At 42.8% G+C, this 25,392-nt stretch overlaps 2 protein-coding genes across 2 annotated transcripts; one reads left to right on the top strand and one right to left on the bottom strand.

Annotated features, from left to right (window-relative positions):
* Positions 1 to 28: 28 nt before the first annotated feature.
* ERMARD (ER membrane associated RNA degradation) lies at positions 29 to 19,542 on the bottom strand. The gene is given in 18 exon segments (XM_028723954.2): positions 29 to 524; positions 1,015 to 1,128; positions 1,947 to 2,156; positions 3,312 to 3,440; positions 4,411 to 4,490; positions 5,131 to 5,214; positions 6,801 to 6,971; positions 8,055 to 8,123; positions 8,752 to 8,781; positions 9,558 to 9,660; positions 11,229 to 11,343; positions 12,165 to 12,301; positions 12,686 to 12,783; positions 13,507 to 13,596; positions 15,972 to 16,073; positions 16,789 to 16,928; positions 17,697 to 17,865; positions 19,414 to 19,542. Coding segments are annotated over 18 exon segments (2,010 nt in total). The 5' UTR covers positions 19,420 to 19,542; the 3' UTR covers positions 29 to 361.
* On the top strand, positions 19,538 to 23,700 carry DYNLT2 (dynein light chain Tctex-type 2). The gene is made up of 4 exons (XM_028723962.2): positions 19,538 to 19,674; positions 20,524 to 20,733; positions 21,424 to 21,582; positions 23,486 to 23,700. The coding sequence occupies exons 1-4, from the start codon at positions 19,594 to 19,596 to the stop codon at positions 23,594 to 23,596; spliced, it is 561 nt and encodes a 186-aa protein (XP_028579795.2). The 5' UTR covers positions 19,538 to 19,593; the 3' UTR covers positions 23,597 to 23,700.
* Positions 23,701 to 25,392: the final 1,692 nt, after the last annotated feature.

The raw sequence follows: 25,392 nt of genomic DNA on the forward strand, positions 1-25,392 counted from the left end.
TCTCAACTCACCCACTCCAAAGGCAAGATAAAAACAAAATCAAGCGAGTTTATTAAGAGAATTTTAAAAATGTGTTTTACACTCCTCTGAGTTGGCAGAATACATTCAAGTTATTATAAAATACATTGCAGAGCAAATGAACAGTACCTTGTGAAAAAGTAGAAGTCAGGCTGATTCCCAGTTCTGGCTCAGTTAACAGGTCCACAAAATGTGATTATTCATCCTAATGGGAAAAAGACACCTCCTGCAGACTGTTGCTGATTGTTAACTTTGGGCAATGTGAACTCGGGACAGGTGTAGAAACTGGTCAGACATGTCCATTAAACTTAAAGCTGTAAAGGTCTAATGAGGCATACATTCATTAGGAATTAGCCAACTGCACAAGCAACTGCTGCTTCCCTAAGAAAGTTCTGATCTTTAGCAAAGCGTTCTGCGTAAGCTCTGTCGCTTCTTCCCATTTATTTTTCTCCGGGCTTGTGTAAGTCACCAGATTCTCAGTGTACTTCAAGATCACCTTTAGAAACCTGTGTGGAAGAGGAAATACAATTGTGACACCAAAAAGGAAAGCCTTTTTCAAAAACCATCAGACATTAAAATATATTGTCAAACAGATGCTTTCCCTGGAAAAGCCATCACTGCATCGCTTTGCAGTTGCAGAAAGACATTTCTGGACCACACTGCCCCCTTCCAGTGGCTGCAATTTGTAAAGGCGGGGAGGAAACACCCAGTCATGTTAAATGCAGTCACGCATTTAAAGCAACATCTTTATTCCAGGTCCTTTTGGAAACCCAAACAACAACTATGAAGTGTAGTACTGAGATACTGGTGGTACCACCTTCTTCCTGCACCAGAATGCTGAGAGGTGTAGTGAAGAGTGCTGCCAGCTCATTCTTCATATTGCAGCTGATTAAGGAATGTCAAGGATTGCAAATCACTAGGTGGAAACAGTCAGATAATAATCAGTGGTTGAAAGGAGCTTTGTGTATTACTTGACTAAAGCTAGAATGTACTCACTTTAGGTAATGTTGATATCCAGGAGTGTTCTGTTCACCAGCAGTATGGACATGGATTAGTTCCAGCGTAATCAAGATTAAAATTAGTTGCAAGACTGGAGATAGAAATTTAATACTAGAAGAAGGAAAAATATTTGAAAACAAAAGCTTTAGGAACAATCAAGCCAACGAGAAAACATATTGCTATGCTGTTCTTCTTGCTGTTTTTAATTCATTACCCCATGAGGAGTCTCCAAGCAGTGTACAAATTTTAAGAGCATAAAGTAAAAAATGCAATAAAAACCATAAAAGCAGTGACAAGCATATAAATTATACTTTTTATGTGGTGCTGGAAGGATGTTAATGTCAAATAGGTTAAATGGATTAAGTGAAGGTTATGTTAGTCTGCAACACCTGGATCAAGACACTCAGCCAGGAGAGATTTTCTGCTGTTTGCTAACTGACAATCTCTCTTTCTCTGCCCTCAGATCTCTGCCTCCTTGTATCCCTTTAGCTACTTTCACTAAGCTTGCCCCCTTATCCTGAACATTTGTGCCTGCCTATCTGCCCTGGAGATACTTTCAGCATCAGTCAGAAACACAGAGCAATACTTGCAGAACACAAGCTTCATTTATTAGCTTATCTCTGTGTTATATATATTGTGTAAGAATCTAGACTACATCAGTTGCATCAAAATCAATGGGGCAGGATAGTCATGACTCAAGTCCCACTTTCATTTTCATTGGGATTAAGCAAGTCTAGATGTAGTCTTTGTGATATACATATATATGCACATGTGTATATGAATACAGATCCAGAATATTATGCGCACTCATTCTGTCTATTTCTCGCTCTCTCGTAATACTTGAGATCTGTTTAACAAATTGTTTATTTTGAAAACATTTTCAATTACATGTTCACTTCCATTCCTTCAAAAGTAAAGAAAAAAAACACCTCCTTCTCATGCGCAGATAGTTGTGCCTCTGGCGTGATCTCAGCGATTTGTTTGCCCACTGCTTGTACCTTGTTTCACAAGTGGAAATGACTTGACATGACACTTGGTGGCACTGGTTGCTTATCTGACGAAGCACCACGACAATCTCCAGGACAGATCGTGGGCAGAAGAGGACATGAACATGCTAGCTGCAGAGATCAGCCAATAACCTAAATCACAAAATATATCATTTCTTCAGTGCTCTTTTAGCTGCCGTAACACAGAACTAATGTTCAGCCTGATTGCCATAAATGCAAGCTAATTCTAGTGCAAACTACATCCATGGGCTATAAAAAGAGGCAAACCGATTGTTTCTTCCAAATTAAAGAAATTTGAATAAATAATCACATTTGCCTCTTTTATAATAAATGGGTAAAGGTAAAGGTACCCTTGCCCATACGGGCCAGTCTTGACAGACTCTAGGGTTGTGCGCCCATCTCACTCAAGAGGCCGGGGGCCAGCGCTGTCCGCAGACACTTCCGGGTCACGTGGCTAGCGTGACAAGCTGCATCTGGCGAGCCAGCGCAGCACACGGAACGCCGTTTACCTTCCCGCTAGTAAGCGGTCCCTATTTATCTACTTGCACCCGGGGGTGCTGTCGAACTGCTAGGTTGGCAGGCGCTGGGATCGAGCAACGGGAGCGCACCCCGCCCCGGGGATTCGAACCACCGACCTTTCGATCGGCAAGTCCTAGGCGCTGAGGCTTTAACCCACAGCGCCACCCGTGTCCCGCCAATAAATGGGTACTGTTTGCCATTGATGGCAGCTAATTCCACCTGCAAGATCTATTCCATCTATATAATCAGATAGAATGTTGGGGCTTGAAGGACATGCTAAACTGTGGCTAATCTAAAGGGACATGGGAGCTTCCAATCCCCTCCTTATGGCTATGCTGTGGAGGAGGAGAAGGAAGGGGAAGCATGCAAGCTCAGGGATGCTGGGCTTATTCTTGTAATGCTAAACTGTGGTTTACTGTCATATATGAATGTAGCCAAACCATAGTTTACAATCTTTGTTTGGAGGGATCATTAAAGCCAGTTTGCTGGTCCAGTTGCTATGGCAAACTCTGACACACCAAGAAGAGTTCTTGTAAGCTCTGCATCTGAAGCATGTGCAGGAAAGGACGAAGCATGTGCTTGAAGGACTGGAGAACAGAGCATCTGAACATGGGCATTATGGCTCAAACTTATCTCATGAGGCAGTCCCTATATTTAATAGAAATGGAACTCCAGAGCTGACAAAAAGCATCACCAAAAAGTTAAGTCATAGGACTACAGTGTACTTTCAGATTTGACAAAAAGCAGTGAAAGTGTTACAGAACTTACTTCTCAGTTATAACCTCCTCCATAGGATCACCTAGAAGTCTGATACTGTGAGACAAGTAGGGTTGTAGTTGAGATAAAATATCGGTAGTCGCAAACATACAAGGAACATCATCAGTATCTTTTTCTGACCTTAAAAACAAAAGAAAACCAAGATATTAATGACCACTCTCAGAATCTTATTTGAGAGCACTTCAAATATGTATTTCTTAGAACAAAAAAAGCTATCGAATAATTAGTAATTCTATTTTTGCGTGACCTCAAATCAACCAATATATTCTTGGGTGTGTTATCCTTTGTTATCTCCCAAATTCTAAGATAATGAAATCCACTGTGATGCTGACTGAGGTGGTGGCCTATTTTTTTTTTTTTAACACAATCTTGCTGCTTTAACTCACTCAACAGGAGTCTCTTTTGGCATGACAGGTTGGGAACCCCAAAGGTTCTAAATGTTTGGATGCATTGTCTGTTGATACAATCACTTGCTTTCACAGTGTCCTGCCATGAGCCCTCAAGATAAGATGGGACAGACAACCCAAACACATACATATATGCAAACTAACCAAATGTCTTGCTCATCAGTTACCTCCACATTTTAATTCTTGTACAGCAGTCTAGGTAAAGGTACCCCTGCCCGTAGGGGCCAGTCGTGACCGACTCTAGGGTTGTGCGCTCATCTCACTCTAGAGGCTGGGAGCCGGCGCCGTCCGAAGAAACTTCCGGGTCACGTGGCCAGCGTGACGAAGCTGCTCTGGCGAGCCTGCACCAGCACAGCACACGGAAACGCCGTTTACCTTCCCGCTATAAAGCGGTACCTATTTATCTACTTGCACTTTAGGGGTGCTTTCGAACTGCTAGGTGGGCAGGAGCTGGGACCGAACGACGGGAGCTCACCCCGCCGCGGGGATTCAAACTGCCGACCATACGATCAGCAAGTCCTAGGCACTGAGGTTTTACCCACAGCGCCACTCGCGTCCCTGCAGTCTAGAATTATGCAAATAGGAAGAAGGGTTTGCAAGAAAGCGTAGATTGAGAAATTTCTCATCTGACACCCCAACATACCCCTCTAACCACAAAAAGGAGCAGGAGAAACAGGCATTACCCTCCAATTTCTTGAACTTGCTCTTCAGGCATTATAGGAAGAACAGACCATGAATGAATGCTTTTGATGCACTTCAGTACCTAGAAAGTGAAAAAGAGATCTATAAACAATTCCCCTCCCTTCTGACAGAAGTAGATGAAATTTGCAGGCCTATTAGCCCAAAGGCTACAGTTTTCATTGCTCCTGCCCCCCCCCCCCCATATCCCACATCTCCACAAAAGGTCCCCTGATCTTCAGGACTGGCTTTTTAGGTACTATTGAGGCATACAGTATGAAGAGATCAGAAAGCCTCATTCTGAGAGCTTTGGTTCTTAGGATTCAGCCCAACGCTTTTATTTGCCATTGACTTTTTAGCAGACCTTCCTAACCTGAAGTCACATGTGCTATGAATCCATTCCTGATTAAACTTCTCTGACAGTCTATAACTTTCAACTGGGCTCTTTTGGTGTTGTCAAACAGTGATTTAGCACACAAACCTCTTCTGTATGCACATGTTTGAGTCTCCTACTTTGACAGGACGGTTGAAAGTGCATCTTCCACCCAAAAAATCCGGAACTGTACTTTACCCCTCACAGAGCTCCAGTCCCCAGGACTGGGGGAAGCAATGTGCTTTAATTGTATGGCGTGGATGTGGCCAATGGCTATTTTTCAGTCTATTTAAAAGCTCAAGAGAGATAAACTCACTACTGAACGACAAAGATGATGATAAAGGCAATATACCTGCTTCTTAAGTTGGGCTATTGGATGAAATTGGGAACAATAGCAATCTGCACAGCTCATAAGTGGTTTTAGGAATGAGTGTTCCTGGTTTGAAAATAAATTAAAATTCATGGTTAAAATGTAAATATATTTGAATTATTTTCTGTAGATAGTACTGCAATCAATTCCACTGAGGCTAACTGTACTGTACTTAACAATGTTAAGGTATTGGATGAAGTTGGATCCAGACTTGTGCTCACTGGAGTTCTGCTTTTGCTGGAGGAAATGAGGGGTGAGAAGTGACCTTTGTTGATTCCTCCTTTCCCCTGCAGACCCCTGAAAAGCATGGAAGGTGGTGTCAAGAATCAATGAAAACTGCTCCTCTTCCTCCAGTGAGAAGCCTTTGCTAGATCCCAGTTCTCTCCATGGATGCAGGAGCCTTTCCTGTCAGAGGGAGCAAGTCTGGATCCAACCTAGAATGCTTTATATACAAATATATATAAGAAAATAAAGGTATCAACTACTATGCACCACCCTGGATTCTGATGAAACCTACACATGGGGATGGGTGGTTTGCAACATGAGATTCCTCCTTCCTGTGACCAACCATGTTTGGAACAAAAATGGACCTAATGCATCTGTGACTGGATCTCCCTTGTTTGCTTTTGAAATAACTTTTCAAGTAGGTATGGGTGGGTTCAGACTTTGGTCAGACTAAGGCTCTTGGGAATAGTTAACCCTTCCCCCCCATTTCTCCCAATCTAAATCATCTTTTGTTATTGCTGCGGAAGGGCTAATAGCTGGGGGGGGGGGGCAGCATGAGTGAAAAGGGTTAAAGATCCCATATCCCAGGCCCATTTTGATCGTAGATCTGTTTCAGTATTTACAGATCTAGTAATATAAGCCAGAATGAATGGGTGAAGAGCAAACTGAAAAACCCTGCATGAATACAGCTAAGGAATCAAAGAAATAAAAACCATTCGACAGAAATATTAACATGGCAGAACAGGGATGGCTCCTATCTTTCCAATGTTAAGATAGCTTACATAATGTAAGCTATCTACAGCATGGTCTTCCTCAATTTGCTGCCCTCCAGATGTTTTGGACTACAGTTCCCATCAGGCCACTGGTCTGGAATGGTAGCTGCTGTAGTCCAAAATATGTGGATGGCACCAGGTTTGGGAAGGTTGGTTTATACTACATCCGTAGATCACTGGCCACAATCCAAAGAGACCCATGCATGTATTCAAGGCATTTCTTTAGGGAAGGCTTCCTCAAGCTCAGCTCTCCAGATGTTTTTGGCCTACAACTCCCATGATCCCTAGCTAGAGGGACCAGGGATGATGGGAATTGTAGTCTCAAAACATCTGGAGGGCCGAGTTTGAGGAAGCCTGGTATAGGGACTCAGAGGGATTGCCGAGTTTCTCCTCTGGAAGTAGCTCCTCATACAAAATCAGATTCTACTCAGGAGGGTCTCCAGACCTTCTGAAGTAACTTTTTAGGGAATGTGGCAGACTAATTGTAAAAAATGGAACAGTGCATGACACTTTGAATCCTGCTCACTCTGCCCATAAAAAGAAATGCCTGTAAGTCATAAGATAGTCTTCAAATCCAGATCTTTCCAGATTTGGGGTATAAGGAAGCATCGGTTTCACATAAATAGGTCTTGCTGCACCAAAATGGGCCCCTACCTTGACTGCAGCTATGTCACTTTTGGAAAATCTGCACAGGAGGGTAATGGAAAACGCAAGAATCGAATTGGCTATTTCTCTCGGGAACACATTCAAGCTGCTCTCTCCATGGCTCAGATGATCTCTAACACGTGGGCCTTCTTGGTGGTTCAAGAAATCCCAAAGAAATTCCTACAAAAAACAAGACAAGTAGTGTAACATGTAAAATGAAAAGAAAAAGCCCTTCTATGCAGGCAAGGTGCCTTTGATATGTAGAAAAGCGTTTCCAGATCCAATCCAGAGAGGGTGGAAATAAAGCCAGAGCAAACATTTGTTTGCTTCCCTTCTACGAGAGCAAAATCCTACTGGAAGTTAAGTTTCTGATACAGATGATTATGAAAATCAGCTCAAAAATGAGCATTTTGAGAACTCATTATTTCTCATTGTTCAATTGCTTAGAGCTGCCAGGGACACTTCTAACAGGCGCATGCCAACTAGTTTGCAGATCTCCAAATGGAGAATAGTCTCTTATACAACATTAATCCCTTTCACTATTAGGATGTAACATACAAAATCCCTGTTGAATAGTTTCAAAACCAGCAAAGGTGACAACCCTGTCTTTATTGCTGACTTCATTATCACCATTTAACTTTTTTTCCATACTAAAGCATTCTAATGATCTTTTAATTCTATCCATGCTGCAAATATTCAGCACTGAACTGCTTGCTTCATAGAGAATGTAAGTTTAAGTACTTGAGTCCTACAGTATTTAAAGAGTTATTTATACCTTAGCGCTGCATGACTTAACATAATAATGAATTAATGTTATAAAAATTAACATTGTGCTCACCCAAGATAGCCCAGCCATATTGGAAGAGTGAGTTGCCTTACAGTGGTACCTCAGGTTAAGTACTTAATTCGTTCTGGAGTTCTGTTCTTAACCTGAAACTGTTCTTTATCTGAAGCACCACTTTAGCTAATGGGGCCTCCTGCTGCTGCTGTGCTGCCAGAGCACGATTCCTGTTCTTATCCTGAACCAAAGTTCTTAACCTGAAGCACTATTTCTGGGTTAGTGGAGTCTGTAACCTGAAGCATATGTAACCTGAAGTGTATGTAACCCGAGGTACCACTGTATTACAAAATACCCACAAGTGCAGTCCTATGCAATGTCAACTCAGAAGTAAGCTCTACTGGCACTTATTACCCAATAAATGAGGCCTAGAAGGCTGTGGGCTTTTCATTTTAAATTCAATAAGCCAAAATCCATCATCTTACCATTGCTGATTCACCAAGAACTAAAGGAAGCTGATTGGCTTCTTCATTATGCAACTGTTTTGCTAGCATCTAGATATAAAAAATAGATACAAATGTCAAATAACCCAAAGCACTGAAGACTGCCAGACTATTTTATTAATATAAAGCTTTATAATTAAGACATATTTATAAGGCATCCTGCATTTAAAAAAATAATCTTTTTTTATAATTAGAACGTCATTTTCTAAAAAAACCCTTACTACTTCAACCAACCAACTATAGTATCATGTCGAAAGGTAAAAGGTAAAGGACCCCTGGACAGTTAAGTTCAGTCAAACGTGACTATGGGGTTGCGGCCCTCATCTTGCTTTCAGGCCGAGGGAGCCAGCGTTTGTCCAGACAGCTTTCTGGGTCATGTGGCCAGCAGGACTAAACCGCTTCTGGCACACAGAAGACCATGACAAGTGTCAGAGCACACGGAAACGCTGTTTACCTTCCTGCCACAGCAGTACCTATCTATCTACTTGTACTGGCATGCTTTTGAACTGCTAGGTTGGCAGGAGCTGGGACAGAGCAACAGGAGCTCACCCCATTGCAGGGATTCGAACCACCAACCTTCTGATTGGCAAGCCCAAGAGGCTCAGTGGTTTAGACCACAGTGCCACCCGCATCCCTAGTAACATGCCACGTACTCCAATGAACCACATGGTCAACTTACCTCATCGAAAGTGGTATAAAGAGAAGATGACTAGAAAAGAGATATAAAAATGTCACTACTGTTTAATTTCTGGAGGGAAAATACAGGTTGATTAAAATTAAGTCATACTCTGGCTACATTCACACAATAATTTAAAGTGCTATGATACCACTTTAAACAGTTGTAGCTTTGCCCAAAGAATTCTGGGAGCTGTAGTTTGTTAAGGGTGATGAGAGTTGCTGGGAGACCCCAATTCCTCTCCAAGACAATTTCCACAAGACTCTAAATAATGAACAAATCAAAATAAAATTGCTCACTATCCCAGCGCTCAGCTAATTTTTACCCTCTATTAAGGGGAAACTGTGGTTCAAACTAACCAGAATCCGTGCACTGAGGAAGGGAATAGGCAGGGGGTGTGATCTCATCATTCATTCTTGGCTGCCAAACTATGGTTTATCAAGCTGAGAACTGTACATTCAAACTGGACCATTATGTAGTACCAGTTAATAACAGATTCTAGGTAAATGTGACTAGGGGTATTTTTTTAGAAGTGACCAACAAGGGGGGGGAAATTACCTCAGCCGTCATTGTAAACAATTAAAATTATTAGTAGGACTGGAATGACACTTGTAGTTTAACGTTGGACTATGGTTTTAATGGAGATTTAATAGAATTGAATTAATAGAGAAGATGCAGGAAGAAAAAAGTTAACATAAGGACCCACAAAGGTGAAGAGGGAAGTCCTTGGGAATTTATGGAATTCTCTTTTTGTTTTGGTTGTGTGACAATTGTTTGTAAATTTTAAAATCTGAAAAAGAAAAAATTACCTCAGCCGTCATTAGTCTGCTAGGACATTTATTAACCTTTGTGAAAAGCAACCTAAGTCCACTCTCCAGCTGAGGTAGTAACAGTATAACACAGTCTGCATACCTGAAAGAAATATTACAGCGAGATTGATTTCCACTACACATTTCTCTTCTTTCATGAAAAACTGAAACATATGAACCTAACGAGCCTCATTCAGGCTGGATATTGTTGTCTCAGATATTTGAAATAAAGGCACAAGGAGCAGAAGCAGTATGCAATCACAGGGATGGGGAGTGAGTGAATGAACAGCAGTGTTTACTCATTTCTGCAGCTATTTTATGAGGGGTTCCCAGTCTTTGGGGGGCACATTTTCCCATAGCAAACGTTTAGTGAGACCACCCTTGAGAACTTCCTCTTGACAAAATTCCAAATGTGTTCATCAGCTCCCAAAGACTGGGATCCCCTGCTATAGCCTTTGGTTTCAGAGAAGCCTAGAAGCCTGGGCAGTGCCGGATTTATGTATAAGCTGAACAAGCTATAACTTAGGGCCCCACTCTCTTGGGCCCCCCCAAAAAAAATTAAAGGAAAAAACCACCAGATGTACATTTCCAAAATATAAGATAAAAAACAAATAAAATAAAAACTACATACAGCAAAAGTATTATGTGTTGTGTAGGCACCTATGATGTAAGTAATGAGCCGCGCCTGCTAGCCTGCTCCCTAAAATATCACTGGTTTGCTCATTTCTATATATAGGGTGCCTACATTCTGCATGAGCTGGTTGCATTGCAACATGTGCAAATGGCTTTAGATACCTATTAGGTCCATAAATTACCATATAGCATACATTCAACACAAAAAACAGTGACAATTTGTTGTTGACAAAGGACAGCTGGACATAAAAAGGGCCCCATTACTGCCAGTAACTTAGGGCCTCATCAAACCTAAATCCAGCTCTGAGCCTGGGGCATCCAAGCGGCTGCTTGAGGAAATGGGGAAACTCTTTGACTCTGCGCTCTGTCCACGGGCACTCTGGACTTAAATATCAAGGGAGCATTTTTACATCAAGGTATTTCAAATGAGACCTTGATGGTGCAGAACCCTGTGTGACCTTTTTGTGGAAAGCAAGAGCTGCTTTCATGACAGCACTGAAGATCAGTGCTATAGCATTTGCTTCGCAGGTAGGAGGTTCGAGACTGTCCTCCGACATCTCTAGGTAGTGCTGAGAAGGGCTCTCCATCGGAAACACTTGAGAGCTGCTTCAGGGCAGTGTAGACATTTGAGAGTTAGATGACCCAATGCTCCGAACCAGTAGTAGGCAGTTTCCTATGTTCCTATAGTAAGGCAGTCATAGCTCTTATATATCACATTTGATTGCTTGGGCTACTTGAATGTGGCAACCGATGACAAACAGGCAAACGAAGCCTGCAAATTGAACAGATGATGCCCAGGATCCTAATATAAATAAATCCAGGGCTTTTTTTCTAAAAAAATAATAATAAATATTTAGGGGTACTCTCATTTTCCTACTCATATTGAAATACTGCCCCTCAGATTCACAAAATGTTTAGGGGTATGCATGCCCCTGCGTGCCCCCCCCCCCGAAAAAAGCCCTGAATAAATCTATGCTTTAACTGGTTTTATATATATTTCAAAAAAGAAGACTAGGAAAAAAATGCTACACTTCTTACCTGCGTTGTCTAAATGACGATAGTGCAGTAATCCAAAAAGGCAACATGGTTCTTAATACAATATTTGATTTGACTACTAATTCATCAGCCAAGGACAACAATTCATGATTAAGATCTACAAGCAACAGAAAAGAACTTGGGGTATAAAACTTTGTCACCTTGGATGGGAGTAACAAGACGTGTTAAATTTGACCTTGGATGAAGAGGAAATTTGCTGAAGTGAATTTAAGACTGAAAAAAGAAGAAACGGAGACAAACCATTTCTTCCTAGACTCCAACCACCAGAGGAAGATCTGTAGCCTAACAGCTCTTCAGTTAACTATGTAGAAATCTTTCAATGTTAAATGATGAGCTCTAATATTGCTGCTCAGTGAGGCCCATAGCAAAGAAATGAGAAGTGGCGCCTTACCGCTGCATTAATGATGCATATATATTAGTGAAAATAATCTACAAAAAAGCCTATTAATGGAGTCTGCCTATACAAATGTATATACTAGGAGGAAAGTGCACTGAAATGCTGCTGATTTATTTATTTTTAATCTTTGTAAACTGAAACAGAAATGGAGAACTGAACTTAAGAATGGAATAATGAAAAATTGAGAGGAACAGAAATAGACAGATTCATCTGTGGGCTTGGATGGTTCCCAAGCTTAAATGGTCACTAGATCTTAAAAACGCATGCTAGAACAGCATGGTTTTTAAATGTCTGAGGTTTTCTTAAATCTGGACAGGACTGTGTTGGGCACACACTGGCATTTTCCTTACAACAGATTTCTTAACACCCAGTACACAACTTGCACCCATAAACCTGGTTTTCCACAAAGACTGAAGTCTCTGGATCTGGGCAAAATTCTTATGAGAAACAGAAAATGTTCAAGAAGCATAATACATCCGAGTAAACCTTTACAAATGGTGAGCTGCAACAAACATGCTCACCTGGAAAAACATGCAGCTCTTTCAAGTTGCTGAAAGATACGTAAGGTCGATGAACTAAAGTAGACTGAGTTTGCTGGAGGTAAGTCTTTAGCAGTTGTCCCAATCCTGCCGTTAAACAAAGCAGCATAGAGGAATATCTAGGCAAATTAGGATATACAATAAAATTAGAAACCTCCAGAACAGGCTTTGCCAACCTGGTGCCCCTCCAGAAGTTGTTGGACTACAACTTCCCTTAGCCCCAGCCAGCACACAGGTGGGCGAAGGCTGATCTAGAAACACACTGTTAAAACATCTCCCAAGCAATAGTGTTTGGGAAACTTAAACAGCAAGGCTGCAATCCTGCTCTCAGTTCAGGTGCTTTGTATCTTCAGTGGGGTAGGAGCAGACTAATCCTCTGCTGGACAGCGGACTCATCCAGCATTCTTCCAGCGGTGCAAGTGTGTTCCTGCTATGACCAGTAAGAAAGAGACAACTCACCCCACAAAAAATCCCACCCACAAATAAATAACTTGCAGCCTTACTTCACAGGAATTTCCTGGGGTGATGCAAATCCATGCCACAGAATATTACGAAGATTGAGACCATCCGGAGATCCAACGAACACTCTGAGAACATCCATCTAATTTTAACAAAATATAGGAAACGGATTCAAACTTTGACATAACATGAGTGTCATGGATTGGAGGAGAGGGGCTGCTCCGGACATACAAACAGCTCCAGATTTTTAAGGACCTTGGACAGGCTATTGCTGGTGTGCATGCCGCCCCCATAGAGCTGAATGAGACAAATAGATGCTGTCACTTTGGCCTCCAAGTGGTGGCACTACTGCAGCCTCCAACTTGCATTTGTTCCCACCTGAGCACAAAGGCATGGGGCAACCACCAGTCTCCCTCTCACCTAAGGAATTCGGGCTGTAATGAGCCGGATTCTGGCCCATCATAGCATTGCCAGCACTGCGCAACCATTGCTACTTGCTCAGTGGTGCTGTGACAAGCTGGGCTTGCAACTCATTGCAGTTGGGCCACTCCACTGTTGAAGTGGAGGCCAATGGGTGGGGGAAATGGCAAGGCGTCAGCTCTGGCAGGCCCTAGCAAATGTCAGGTGCTGATGTTTGGTTTCAGCACACCCACAGCTCCTGCCCTCTAAAACCTCTTCACTGGGCACAAAGTAGTAGAAAAGAAGAGTTTCACAGGCTCCTAGAAACAATACCAGTCAAAAGGTCGGGAGCTCTCTGCATTCCATAGTAATTTAAGCAACAAGGGCACTGAGAGTCTTAAAACTCAAAATGGACAAAAATTAAAAGCTTGTGAATAAAAATAAACACCACATGCAAGACACTCACCACTGATTGCCCAAAGACTGTGGCAAGTTCCTGAGACACAAGCAAGTCTCGTAGGAGAAAAGGACAGTCTTTGCCAATTAATAAGAACACCTGGAAATCAAAACAAGAAAACACATTTTGCCTTCTCAAAACATGCAAAAACAATTTACTTGTTTAAAGCATTGTGCAAAACATTTCTCTCTTTTTCGTTTAAAATAATAATCTCAAGTTAAGGCAACTCTGGAAAACAATCAGTCCCTGGCATCTCAAGGCAGGGCTGAGAATATCCCCAGTCTAAAATCCTGGAGAGCCATCGCCAGTCAACACAGACAATACTGAACTAGATGGACCAAGGGCCTGACTTGGTCAGAGAAAGAACAAAGGGAACCTATGTAAACCTTGATTTTATCTGTCAGGAAAGAAGATGTGAATCGTACCCAAGCATCTCTAGCACCAGTCCAAGATTACTGAACATCAATGGATTAAGAACGTACAACTGATGTTCTTGACAAAGAGACAAGTAATGGAAAAGCGGGGAGGGGACATGTAATGCAATCCTAAACAGATTTACTAGTCCCACCGAAACTGGTGGAACTTATTCATTAGTAAAAATGCAATTCTGATGCTCAGTGGCTTTGCCCAGTCCACAAGTAGTGTGGAGCAGGACTGGGTAAGGAGCAATAATACATCATCATACATGAAGACAAGGTCCATTAAACAGTACTTGGCTGAGGATTTTCCACAGACGTGCTACGTAGTTACCCAGTAGAATCATTAAAAACAAAATCTACAAACCAGGGATCCCAGGTTTTAGTTTTCCATGTCTTGCTGACAGTCAATCAAAACAAAATTCTTGATGAAGTATGCAGGGATTTTCCATAAGCAACCAAGAGTCTATCTTTTCTGAACACTCTTTCACACACATGCCCAGACCTTGACTACCAGTGAATGAGTTTAACAATACGGCACAAAATAAAAACATCCGATCAATCTGAGAGTATGACATAAAATTAGCAATAGTAACTTTTACTTAGAGGGCACTATGGAGAAAAAGGACTGAACCGAAACTTAGGAATGTTTCTGAACAAAAAAAGGAAGTATCAAACAGCTATCAGCCCAGGAACATAGAAAGAAAAGCAAGATGATTTTAATCTCTTAAAACTTATGAGAAAGGCTCCTTTAAGTGAGTTACTTTTTAATAATCAGAATAGTCCAGCATCCTGTTCTCAAAATGACCAACCATGCACTGTGTGAAGATGTGGATTCAGATAGGAAGCTGTGTTGGTCTGACGCAGTCGAAATAAAAAATTAAAAAATAGCCCAGTAGCATCTTAGAGACCAACTAAGTTAGTTCTGGGTATAAGCTTTCGTGTGCATGCATGGTATCTGAAGAAGTGTGCATGCACATGAAAGCTTATACCCAGATCTAACTTAGTTGGTTTCTAAGGTACTACTGGACTATTGTGTGAAGATGTGTTATCTTTTGCCTGTTCTGAATATCCCAACATTGGATGTCTACAAGTTCTAATGCTGTAAGTCCCCAAAGCTGAAACCTTTCCTCATAGGGGAGTTGCTCCACCCCCTTGATCATTTTGACTGCCCTTTCCGGAACCATTCATGGAGGCTCTGCACATGGGCAAGCAAAGGATGTGGGGAGGAAGGGAAATGAGAGGCTAGACATCTCCTCCCTCTGCACCACCACATCCCCTTTCTTCCGATGCAGCAATCCTAGCCTATTATTCAGAGTACCAAGGGAGGTAATGGGGGAAAGCGGCTGGCCCAGCATCTTCCCTCCACCCCTTAGGTTCACGTTGCTCCTCCTCATCATGACAGCCAATGTCCCAGGCCCCACTAGCTCCTGCTCCTGGAAGACACAGTGCAATTGGCATGTACCACTGGCAGACACATGGCTGCTCATTCAAGATGGTAGGGTCCCCTGCTCACATAGGCAACAAGTGACATCCTTGGTTCTTTCTACAGACACTTCTACAGGTCTGCTTTGCATGTCCCTTTAAGCCACAGTTACACTAAACTATGGTTTCAAATGTGAATGTGCACAAAACCACAGCTTCTTACTGTGCTGCTAGGTTTGTTCTTGGCTTATCGCTCATGGTTTGTCTGGGCAGAAACAAAGCATGAGCGCCGGTTAAGGTGTAAAGCTAAGCCAAACATTACTAAGCTGCCAGCAGAACAGCAGGTGCAAGGAAGGAGCAAAGCACTTGCGATTTCAGCAGTGTGTACCAGCAGGTTACATGTTCACATTTGAACCAGTTTAGTTCAACTATGGTTTAGTGACATGTGAACAAGGTCACAGTAAACATCTGTAAGCAAGCATCTTACAACACTTAAATATGGAAACCAGCTGGAACTTATTTTCAACCTGCAACCTTAAAATTATCAGAAAAAGAAGGGAGACACTGTTTCTTTGAGTGCAAAAAGACCTCATTAACCTAAAGCTTGGCAGAGCCAAAGATTTTAGCACTTACATCACCCAAGGCTCGTTCCAAACATGCCGTAAGCTTCATTAAGCTCAGTGGAATGGCTGTAGCATGTGGACTCTTTATAGCGTCAAACGTTTCAAGAAATACCTGCCGTTTGGGAGAAAGGAAAACCAAGGGTAGTCATATGGCACAACACGTTTAAAGTGAGAGAACAGAACAGCTATATAAACTTACAAATGCAGTTTAGGTTAAGAACAAAAATTCACAAGCATTTCTTTATTACCATTTCAAGTATTACAAAAGGAAAGTGTCTTCCCACTCTATAAAGAATAAATTATTTGTGTCCTAGTTTAATCTACCCTTTGGAGTTCCCACGCCTTGAAAATTAAACAGGCACCAACACAGTTGAGTTTTGGGCACCTACTGAAGGCCTTCCTCCTTTAAGGACCTTTTGAGTCAAGATCTTTCCCAGTCTGCATCTATACTGGGATGTTTTTAAGATGTTATTTACTGCCCTTTGAGAAGGAGGGCAGGATCTAAATTAAATAAATTATCTGTAAATCTCATGTGGAGAGCTACTAAGTTCCACTACAGGAGGCTTCCTCAACCTTGGCCCTCCAGATGTTTTGAGACTACAATTCCCATCATCCCTGACCACTGGTCCTGCTAGCTAGGGATCATGGGAGTTGTAGGCCAAAAAACATCTAGAGGGCGAAGGTTGAGGAAGCCTGTACTACAGCAACACCACAAAAGAGAGTCCAAAAATGCAGGCAGCTGTGCCGGTCCATGAACATACACACAAGAGGGACAGAAAGACAGAGGTAAGGGTCTCTATCTAGCTCTCTGGACTCTAATGTCATACCTCTGAGCAGTTTGTCCACTGGAACCAGATCACAAACTGGTCTTCAAATTGCTCCCTGGTAAGGGATTGTAGATGTAAGTGAAGAGATTCACACAAAGGTCCTAAAGATCTCACACTTTTTACATAATCCACAGTTTGATCTGAAAAACAAAAAAGCTGTGCCTAGTCAAGGAGAGCATCAATAAACTCATGTTCTTATGAAGTATAAACATCTAAAAGAAAAGTTTTCCCCTGAATAATTAGTCTCTTCCTTTAAATTCCTGGGAGTTTACCTTCGTGAAGACCTCACTTGGAAAAACAATATAACTCAGGTGGTTAGGAAGGCCCCTGAGCCCGCTAGATGACATCGCAAGGGATCATTGCCTTAGGAGAGCGAGAAAAATTATCAGGGACGATTCACACCCTGGCCAGCACCTCTTTAATCTTCTACCCTCGGGCAGGAGATATAGAAGTATAATCAGTCGTACCAATAGGCTAAAAAACAGTTTCTATCTGTGGGCTATTAGGCTGCTGAACGGAAAATAATATAGTGCAACTGACTTTTGGGGTTGGTGTGCTGTGCGACAAGCACACAGAGTGTTTTTTGGGGGGGAGCTTGGTTAATTTCATTGTACACAGGTTGAACATTGGCAATAAAGGTATTATTATTATTATCTTTCTAAAGCAGGATCTGTGTAAAAGTCGGACATATTTGTTTGCTATGGTTATATTAACCCTTAATTCCATTAAATTAGCCCAAAACGATTGCCTGAAAACATGTAGACAAGCTCTAGGACCTGCAGTGCAATCCTCTGCATGTATTTAATTCAAAAGTAAGTCTCACTGTGTCTAATGGGGCCCACACCACAAAACTGTACTTAGGAATTGCAACCTTAGCTAACTAATCCACACACCATTTTAACACATACCTGGTGCTCCATACTGTATGTGTTCTGTGATTGTTCTCCAGTGTATCTCACCTTTGTCAGACACAATGCAACTAATAGAAAGGTTTGCTTTTATCTCAAATCCAGCTTCACAAACCATATAGTGCACTGCAGGGGAAAGGCAAGTGGAGGCTGTATCAACTAGTAGCATCTGAAATGAGAAGTGAAAAATAATGAAAATAGTATAAAACAACACAACTACTGTAATACTCTCTTAAATAGACCCACAACAGGCACAGCTACAACACACCGTATAACATAAGTATTGTAAATATATGTTTTTAAAACGTGGCATATGGCCAAAATTGTGGCCTTCAGGGGTGGCTAATCTGCGGTCCTCCTGAAGTTGTGGGATCCCAACTCCCATCAGCCGCAGCCAGCATAGCAAGTAGTCAAAGATGATGAGAGTTGTAGTCCAGGAATATATGACGGGCCAAAGGTTGGCTATCCTACTTTATACCACATTTATGTACTGTAAAACCTCGGCTCCTGAACGCCTCTGTTTTGGAACGTTTTGGCTCCCAAACGCCGAAAACCCGGAAGTGTTCCAGTTTTCAAATATTTTTTTGGAAGCCAAACATCCAACACAGCTTCCGCATGAGTGCAGGAAGCTCCTGCAGCCTATTGGAAACCGCGCCTCGGTTGTCGAACATTTCAGAAGCCGAATGGGCTTCCGGAATGGATTACGTTTGACAACCAAGGTTTGACTGTAAAGGTAAAGGTAAAGGGACCCCTGACCATTAGGTCCAGTCATGACCGACTCTGAGGTTGTGACGCTCATCTCGCTTTATTGGCCGAGGGAGCCGGCGTACAGCTTCTGGGTCATGTGGCCAGCATGACGAAGCCGCTTCTGGCGAACCAGAGCAGTGCACGGAAACGCCATTTACCTTCCCGCCTATTTATCTACTTGCACTTTGATGTGCTTTCGAACTGCTAGGTTGGCAGGAGCAGGGACCGAGCAACGGGAGCTCACCCCATCGCGGGGATTCAAACCACCGACCTTCTGATCGGCAAGTCCTAGGCTCTGTGGTTTAACCCACAGTGCCACCCACGTCCCATACACTGTACCAACTGTGTATTCATATGACCACCTTAGAGCACAGTGGAGTTGTCATTCTCCCTGGTTTGTTTGACAGCCCTTCCCACCGGCTGTTCCAATTCATTTCTGACTGTGTACGCAGCAGCGGGTGTTGATGGAGCCGAAATCTCTTTACCCTATGCAATTGTTCACAACTTGACTAGAGACTGGATTAGGAACAGCTTAAGAACTGCAGTCAGTCAGTGTGAAACTGGCTGGAGAAACAACACACCAGAAAGTAGCTTTTTATAATGAAGCACAAGATGCAGACGCATTTTGCGTAACATGAGCATGGATTAAAAGTCCAGCCCTGGAAAATGCGGTGAGCCACATTTGTAACCCTGATTACATCAGCCCTGCAGTGCAGTCCAGTATTATGACCCCAACTTTGCAGGAGTCTGTGCTTGGTGTATGTGTGAACAACCACTATGCTACTATCTCCACACCTGTCAGAAGAAAGCAACTCTGCAGGCAGAGGCAGCCATATACGCCCTCGCCCCTCAGGTGGAGCGCTACAGGTTGCAGCAAGGGGAACGCGAGTTAAATATCCGCCCTCTCACCCTTGTGCTCTCTTCCCGGACGGAGGGTACGACTCTTCACTTTCTAGCTCTACACACTTACCTCCATTCCTTTCAGCTTCTCTTAGCTCCGGGTCGCTTTTGTCGCGGTTGGTGACGTCACCGAGGAAAGGGAAACCCTTCGAGCAACGCTCGTCCTATCAGGCGGTTTGGTCGGAAAGCTTGTGAGCGGCTGCTACCCTCCGCCCCGCCCCGTTTTGCCTGAGCGAATACGGACAAAGCCATGGACAAACACAAGAAAAGGCTGAGTAGTACCCCTTCTCACCACTCGGGGGCGTCGAGGAAGCACAGTGAACTGAGTCGGGTAAGCGGCGGGGAGCGCGGCTGTCCAAAGTGCGCATGCGCCTTGATTGGTTGAGCCTTCCCGGGCAGAACGTCCTCCCCTGCTCCGCACAATGAGCTTTCCCTGCACTTTCCCTCCTGCGATATTTATTGATTGCATTGATTGATCGATTGATCTCACTTTTCGTACATAGTTCTCCTCTAAGCCCGGAGATCACCCAGTGAGCTTCATGGCTAAGTGGTGATTTGAGTCCTGATCGACGCACACGCTAACACGTGTTTATTGTGGAGTCAGTGAGATGCTAGCTAGCAGTATTGAGACGCCACAGGTTCTGTCTTCCATGCAACGTTCTGCAGCTTCCCTATACAGGGCTGCCTTTAGATGGCTCGGGGGTTGGATAACTCCATAGCCTCCAACATTTCTCTGATGGGTTTGACCAAACTGCGGGAGGCAGTGGAAGACAGGAGTGCCTGGCGCGCTCTGGTCCATGGGGTCTTGAAGAGTCAGACATGACTAAACAACAACAAGGAAAAGCGGGTCATTCCGGGATCAAATCAGAAACTGAAATGGCTTCTGTAAATACACGACTGTCCTTGGAAAATTAGGGACACTTGGAGGGTCTGGGTGTGTATGCAGCCTGAGTCTACCTCTGCCTGCTACAAACAAAGCTCCCCATTGATTTCAGTGTTGGAAACTGGATAAATATGAAGATAAACTTTCGCTAAGAAGTTAAGAGTTGACAGTGAATGCCAAATGGACAATTTTGTTACCTTGCCTTATTTTTTGATAGTGCTTATAACTTTATTATTATTATTTTGAAGCCTAAAAGTGTGATAACTGATTCCTAAATGAATTATGGGGGCATTCCAGCCTTCACAGATTGGGAGACACAGAGCTTCGAGCCATGAGATTCCAGGTTTTGACCCAGATGATGAGTCTATTACAGATATAACAAGAAATGAGCTCTTGGCGTTCAAGGCTAGTTTTGCAAGACCAAAATATGCGAACACATACAGAATGGAACCCTATAGAAAATGTGAGGCTCATGTAATAAGGAAGAAAGCTGAAGAGATCTTAAAGGTAGTGTTAAGATTTGTTATGGCGCACTAGTTCTGCTTCTAAACTTTATACAAACTCACTACTAGCAGTTGCTCAATGCCTCAAAATTTATTTGACCATGCAAACTGATTTATAATAGACTATTGTTTACTATAGTAAAGGTATCGGTCTCAGTTTTTTTATTATATGTTAATGTGATGCATTTTTATTTTAAGGAACAATTCAAATGGTCTTGGTTTATGTACAACCTTTGTACTCAAAGAGGATATTTACATGAATTTGAAAACGAGGGCAGGTTACAAAATGCCCTCTTCTGCGCCACCACCACCAGAACTTCTGAGGGCTGTGGAACTACCAAGAGAGTTCCCTCTGCTGATCTTAATACCTGAAAGGGTGCAGGAGGTGGTAGTGGACTTTTCCATTTAAAATAAAAGTCTTTGTGCATAAAAATCTGAAGTACACCTTCTAGGAAGAACACTTTGCTTAAGGTAGTTTCACTGACTGAGCTAAACAAAATATTTGAACACTGTGTTTGCAAAAATGTACAAAATTTAGGGTGTGAGTGTTCACTTATGAATATTACAAAAAAGAAATTGTAAAATTCATTAGCAGGAGAACTATCGTTATATATATTTGTTAAAGTGAGTGTAAAATTTCAACAGAGATGTTTTTTATATGAATACCGGCAACTCTGTGTTTAATTCTCAATAGAGCAAACTTCAAGATTTTAAATATGCTGGTCAGAATGGCTCCATGATATGTATAAGCCTCACAGAAGATTTATTAGCAGCTGTCAAGGATTTGAACTATGATCGTTACAAGTATGTGGTCCAAGTATTTCTTGTGGAAAAGACTGGTCAGTCATTAAATGTGAGTAAAGAAATACACTTGTTACAACCCCCTCCCAAAACCTAACTGCTTAAGAAATCCTTCATTCCTCTGCACTGTAGCTGTGTCAAATAGTGCATCTCAGACGAGAGCTCATCAGGACCACCTGTCTCCTTATGCTCCCCACTTAATTGCACAGGTCTTCTGATGGGGCACCTTTGGTGGTTCCCCCCCCCCCAATGCCCCCCCCCGATGGCTTTTACCAGGTGCTGAGCCTTTAGTGCAGCAGGCTCTGCCGTGTGGGGCTCTTGCCAATAGAGGTTCAGCAGGAGTCATTTTTGCTTGTTTGTAGATGTCTTCTAAAAATTGTATAATTCAGACAGGCCTTTCAAACCCAAGGCTCATTGCCAACCAGCTCTTACTGATGTGCTTGGCATTTATATTGAAATACTGTGGTTTTTACTGTGGGGACGCGGGTGGCGCTGTGGGTAAAAGCCTCAGCGCCTAGGGCTTGCCGATCGAAAGGTCGGCGGTTCGAATCCCCGTGGCAGGGTGCGCTCCCGTTGTTCGGTCCCAGCGCCTGCCAACCTAGCAGTTCGAAAGCACCCTCGGGTGCAAGTAGATAAATAGGGACCGCTTACTAGCGGGAAGGTAAACGGCGTTTATGTGTGCGGCTCTGGCTCGCCAGAGCAGCGATGTCACGCTGGCCACGTGACCCGGAAGTGTCTCCGGACAGCGCTGGCCCCCGGCCTCTTGAGTGAGATGGGCGCACAACCCTAGAGTCTGTCAAGACTGGCCCGTACGGGCAGGGGTACCTTTACCTTTACCTTTACTGTGGTTTTTGGTTTGCATACCACCTTGTAATATTCTATATGAATGTGTGGTTTGTAAAGAAATAAACAATAAACATAAAATAAGTGTTTTTTTATAAAATTGCCACCATTTCACCAAAAGAATCAAAGTGGTTTACATCACATACACACACCAAAAACCACCTAAAACATTTAAAACAGATCACCTGTTGATATGCTCTAGTTATATAGAAATATTGTTACTTTACTTGATTAGTAAAGCCCATCTAGTCCAGCATTTCGTTTCCAATAGGAGCTAGCTAGATGTACCTGGGAGTTTGCATTCGGATGGTGGCCAGTCTCTGCTGCTTGCTCATTAGTAGCCCCCAGGAATTTGTATTGTATATATTTTTAAGCCATCCCGACATCTTGTAGCGATTTTAGAAATAAGTTCCATTCATTACATGCTATATGGAAAAAATACTTCCACATTGCAGGGGGAAAACATCTCCGTAGTCATATCTATACCATACACATGGTTTCCTGCAGAGATAAACCACAGTTCCCAGAATTCTTTGGGGGAAGCGATGTGATCTAAATGCATGGTGTGGCTGTGACCCACATCCACTCTCTGTACTGTTACTCTTTCCATAAACTACTATCAAGGTGTCTTTCCCCTGCGTTTTTCTAAATTACCCTAAAGTAACTGTGATATGTGCCCTTTCCTTTAGCTAATTTGTTAAAGCAGAAGCTATGAGCCAGAGATGCACATTGGATCAGTTCTTCCAGTTAATGTAAGGCCCATTACAGCAAATGATTGTATATGGAAGCCAAGAGATTCATGTACCGGTATTTTGACTGCATGCTGCAAAATAATTCCATGAGTCTGTGATCAGAATTTAAGATAGTTTGGGCTATTAAAACTACTTTAGCTTGATTTTGGAAATGCAAATTAACGCCCATCTGCAGGTGAAATTATTCAAGATCCCTTCTGAAATGGCGGTGCTTGTAATTCACAGATAATTTTGTTTAAAAAAAAATGTCCGCAAAGGAGTTGATCCTTTGTGCAAGATCTCCTGCTACAAGAAAGGTATTTGTTTTCAAATTTCTTGTTGAGGTAATTGGTCAATTATTTTCTCTTTTCCCCACTCTAGATTGCCAGCAGATGGGTCTGGGATGTTGCAAGGGACACCTGGGTTCAAGCTCAACATGAAACTGAGGATTTTGTTCTAATAGCTCTGATCATTGCTTGCTATTATGAGTGACCTATCGCAAACAACCATTGTAATAAGAGAACACTCCTGTGGCTCTATACAATCATATGCTATATTTTGCTCAAATAAATGTCATATTGGTTACCCCCCCCCCAGACATGCTGTTTGAGTGACTTTAATTTACAGGAGGGTGTTACAACAACCTGGATACTAATAGTATTGTTGCATGTCACCCCAATCTCTTGAGTGGTACAAGATTCCAGAGGTTCCAGGGGCTTACCCGGGGTTTGGTTTCCTTGGCATGAGAGACAGCGTTCACTGTGGTGTCTTTATGATATATAGTTTATTTACACATAAAGCCTAAGATGGAGGGGCTCACAGCATTCACACCCCAAAAAGTCTTGCTTCTCCCAGTCACAGCCTTGGCTTCCAGCAGAAATCAAGCATGGCTGTGTCTCTCTATCTTCTGCCTGCTCCTAGCTCTCAGCTCACAAACAACTGCCCTGGTTACTGTCCTTCTAAGCCTAAGTACTGGGATCACGGGTGGAGCTGTGGGTAAAAGCCTCAGCGCCTAGGGCTTGCCGATTAAAAGGTCGGCGGTTCGAATACCCGTGGCGGGGTGCGCTCCCGTTGTTCAGTCCCAGCGCCTGCCAACCTAGCAGTTCGAAAGCACTCCCGGGTGCAAGTAGATAAATAGGGACCGCTTACTGGCGGGAAGGTAAACGGCGTTCCGTGTGCTGCGCTGGCTCGCCAGAGCAGCGATGTCACGCTGGCCACGTGACCCGGAAGTGTCTCTGGACAGCGCTGGCCCCCGGCCTCTTAAGCGAGATGGGCGCGCAACCCCAGAGTCGGACACGACTGGCCCGTATGGGCAGGGGTACCTTTACCTTTACCTTTAAGCCTAAGTACAAGCCAAGTAAGGAGGGGGAAATCCCCCCCCCCATTTGCTCAGAGGGCACAATCACTTCTTTTGTTATACTAATGGTGGTCTGTAAGTGGCAACTATGGCCATTCTCTCACGAACTTCCTGCCTAGTTCAACCATGGAATCCTCCATAAGATTTTACCCCTTGCTGGATCTGGGACCCCAAGAATTAGAAGGAACTCAAGCATAATGCAGACCCCAAACTCACAACAGAATTTTTTGCTGCTTGCCGAGCCCTTTCAGAAAACAGTTACAAAACTTGATTCTAGTTGTGCACTTTTTATGCTGACTCTTTTGCATGGTTTGTATACATTTTTCGATTACAAAAAAACCTATTTATGTTCTTCATTTGCTTTATTGTGTACCTCGCCGAGAGAAATGGCTGTAACTATCCCATGCACCCGTACGGTGCAAACCACTATAGTAGACAAGGAGTCTGAACTGGTGCCAAATCAGTCACATATTTACCAGTAACTAATATTGCTTTCTAGGCTTATGCTAGAAAACATTTCATAGTTTTTTAAGGTGCCACAATACTTTTTGTTGCTTTTGCTGCAACAAAGTAACATGGAAGTATGTCAGAGTTATGCATAGGAATGTCATTTTAAAAATATATTTATACAAATGTTTATATACATCTAACTTATATACAGCAAATATAAAATCACAAGGACCTGTCTAACCACATCAAAATACCTGGCAACCCTAGAAATAGTCTCTAGAAATATGAACATAAGATTTTTCCATGGGGAGGGCATTCCATGTTGTACGACCGGCCACACTAAATGCTTGATTTCGTGTCGATACCATGAGCGTTTCATCCACTCTCGTGACAATAAACAGCATACCTCCTGCAAATCTCTGTCACTGAGCTGGGATATAAGGGCCAATTTTTGCCACCTGTCCAATATAACAACATAAAA

Source organism: Podarcis muralis, chromosome 3 (genome assembly GCF_964188315.1).
Source record: "Podarcis muralis chromosome 3, rPodMur119.hap1.1, whole genome shotgun sequence".
Taxonomy (NCBI): Eukaryota; Metazoa; Chordata; class Lepidosauria; order Squamata; family Lacertidae; genus Podarcis; species Podarcis muralis.

Excerpts from the sequence above, each read along its gene's own strand:
- DYNLT2 (XM_028723962.2), top strand. The coding sequence starts at position 19,594 with ATGGACAAACACAAGAAAAGGCTGAGTAGTACCCCTTCTCACCACTCG. Across the intron at positions 20,734-21,423 it reads AAGCTGAAGAGATCTTAAAG|AGCAAACTTCAAGATTTTAA; the intron begins GTAGTGTTAAGA and ends AATTCTCAATAG. Across the intron at positions 21,583-23,485 it reads AGACTGGTCAGTCATTAAAT|ATTGCCAGCAGATGGGTCTG; the intron begins GTGAGTAAAGAA and ends TCCCCACTCTAG.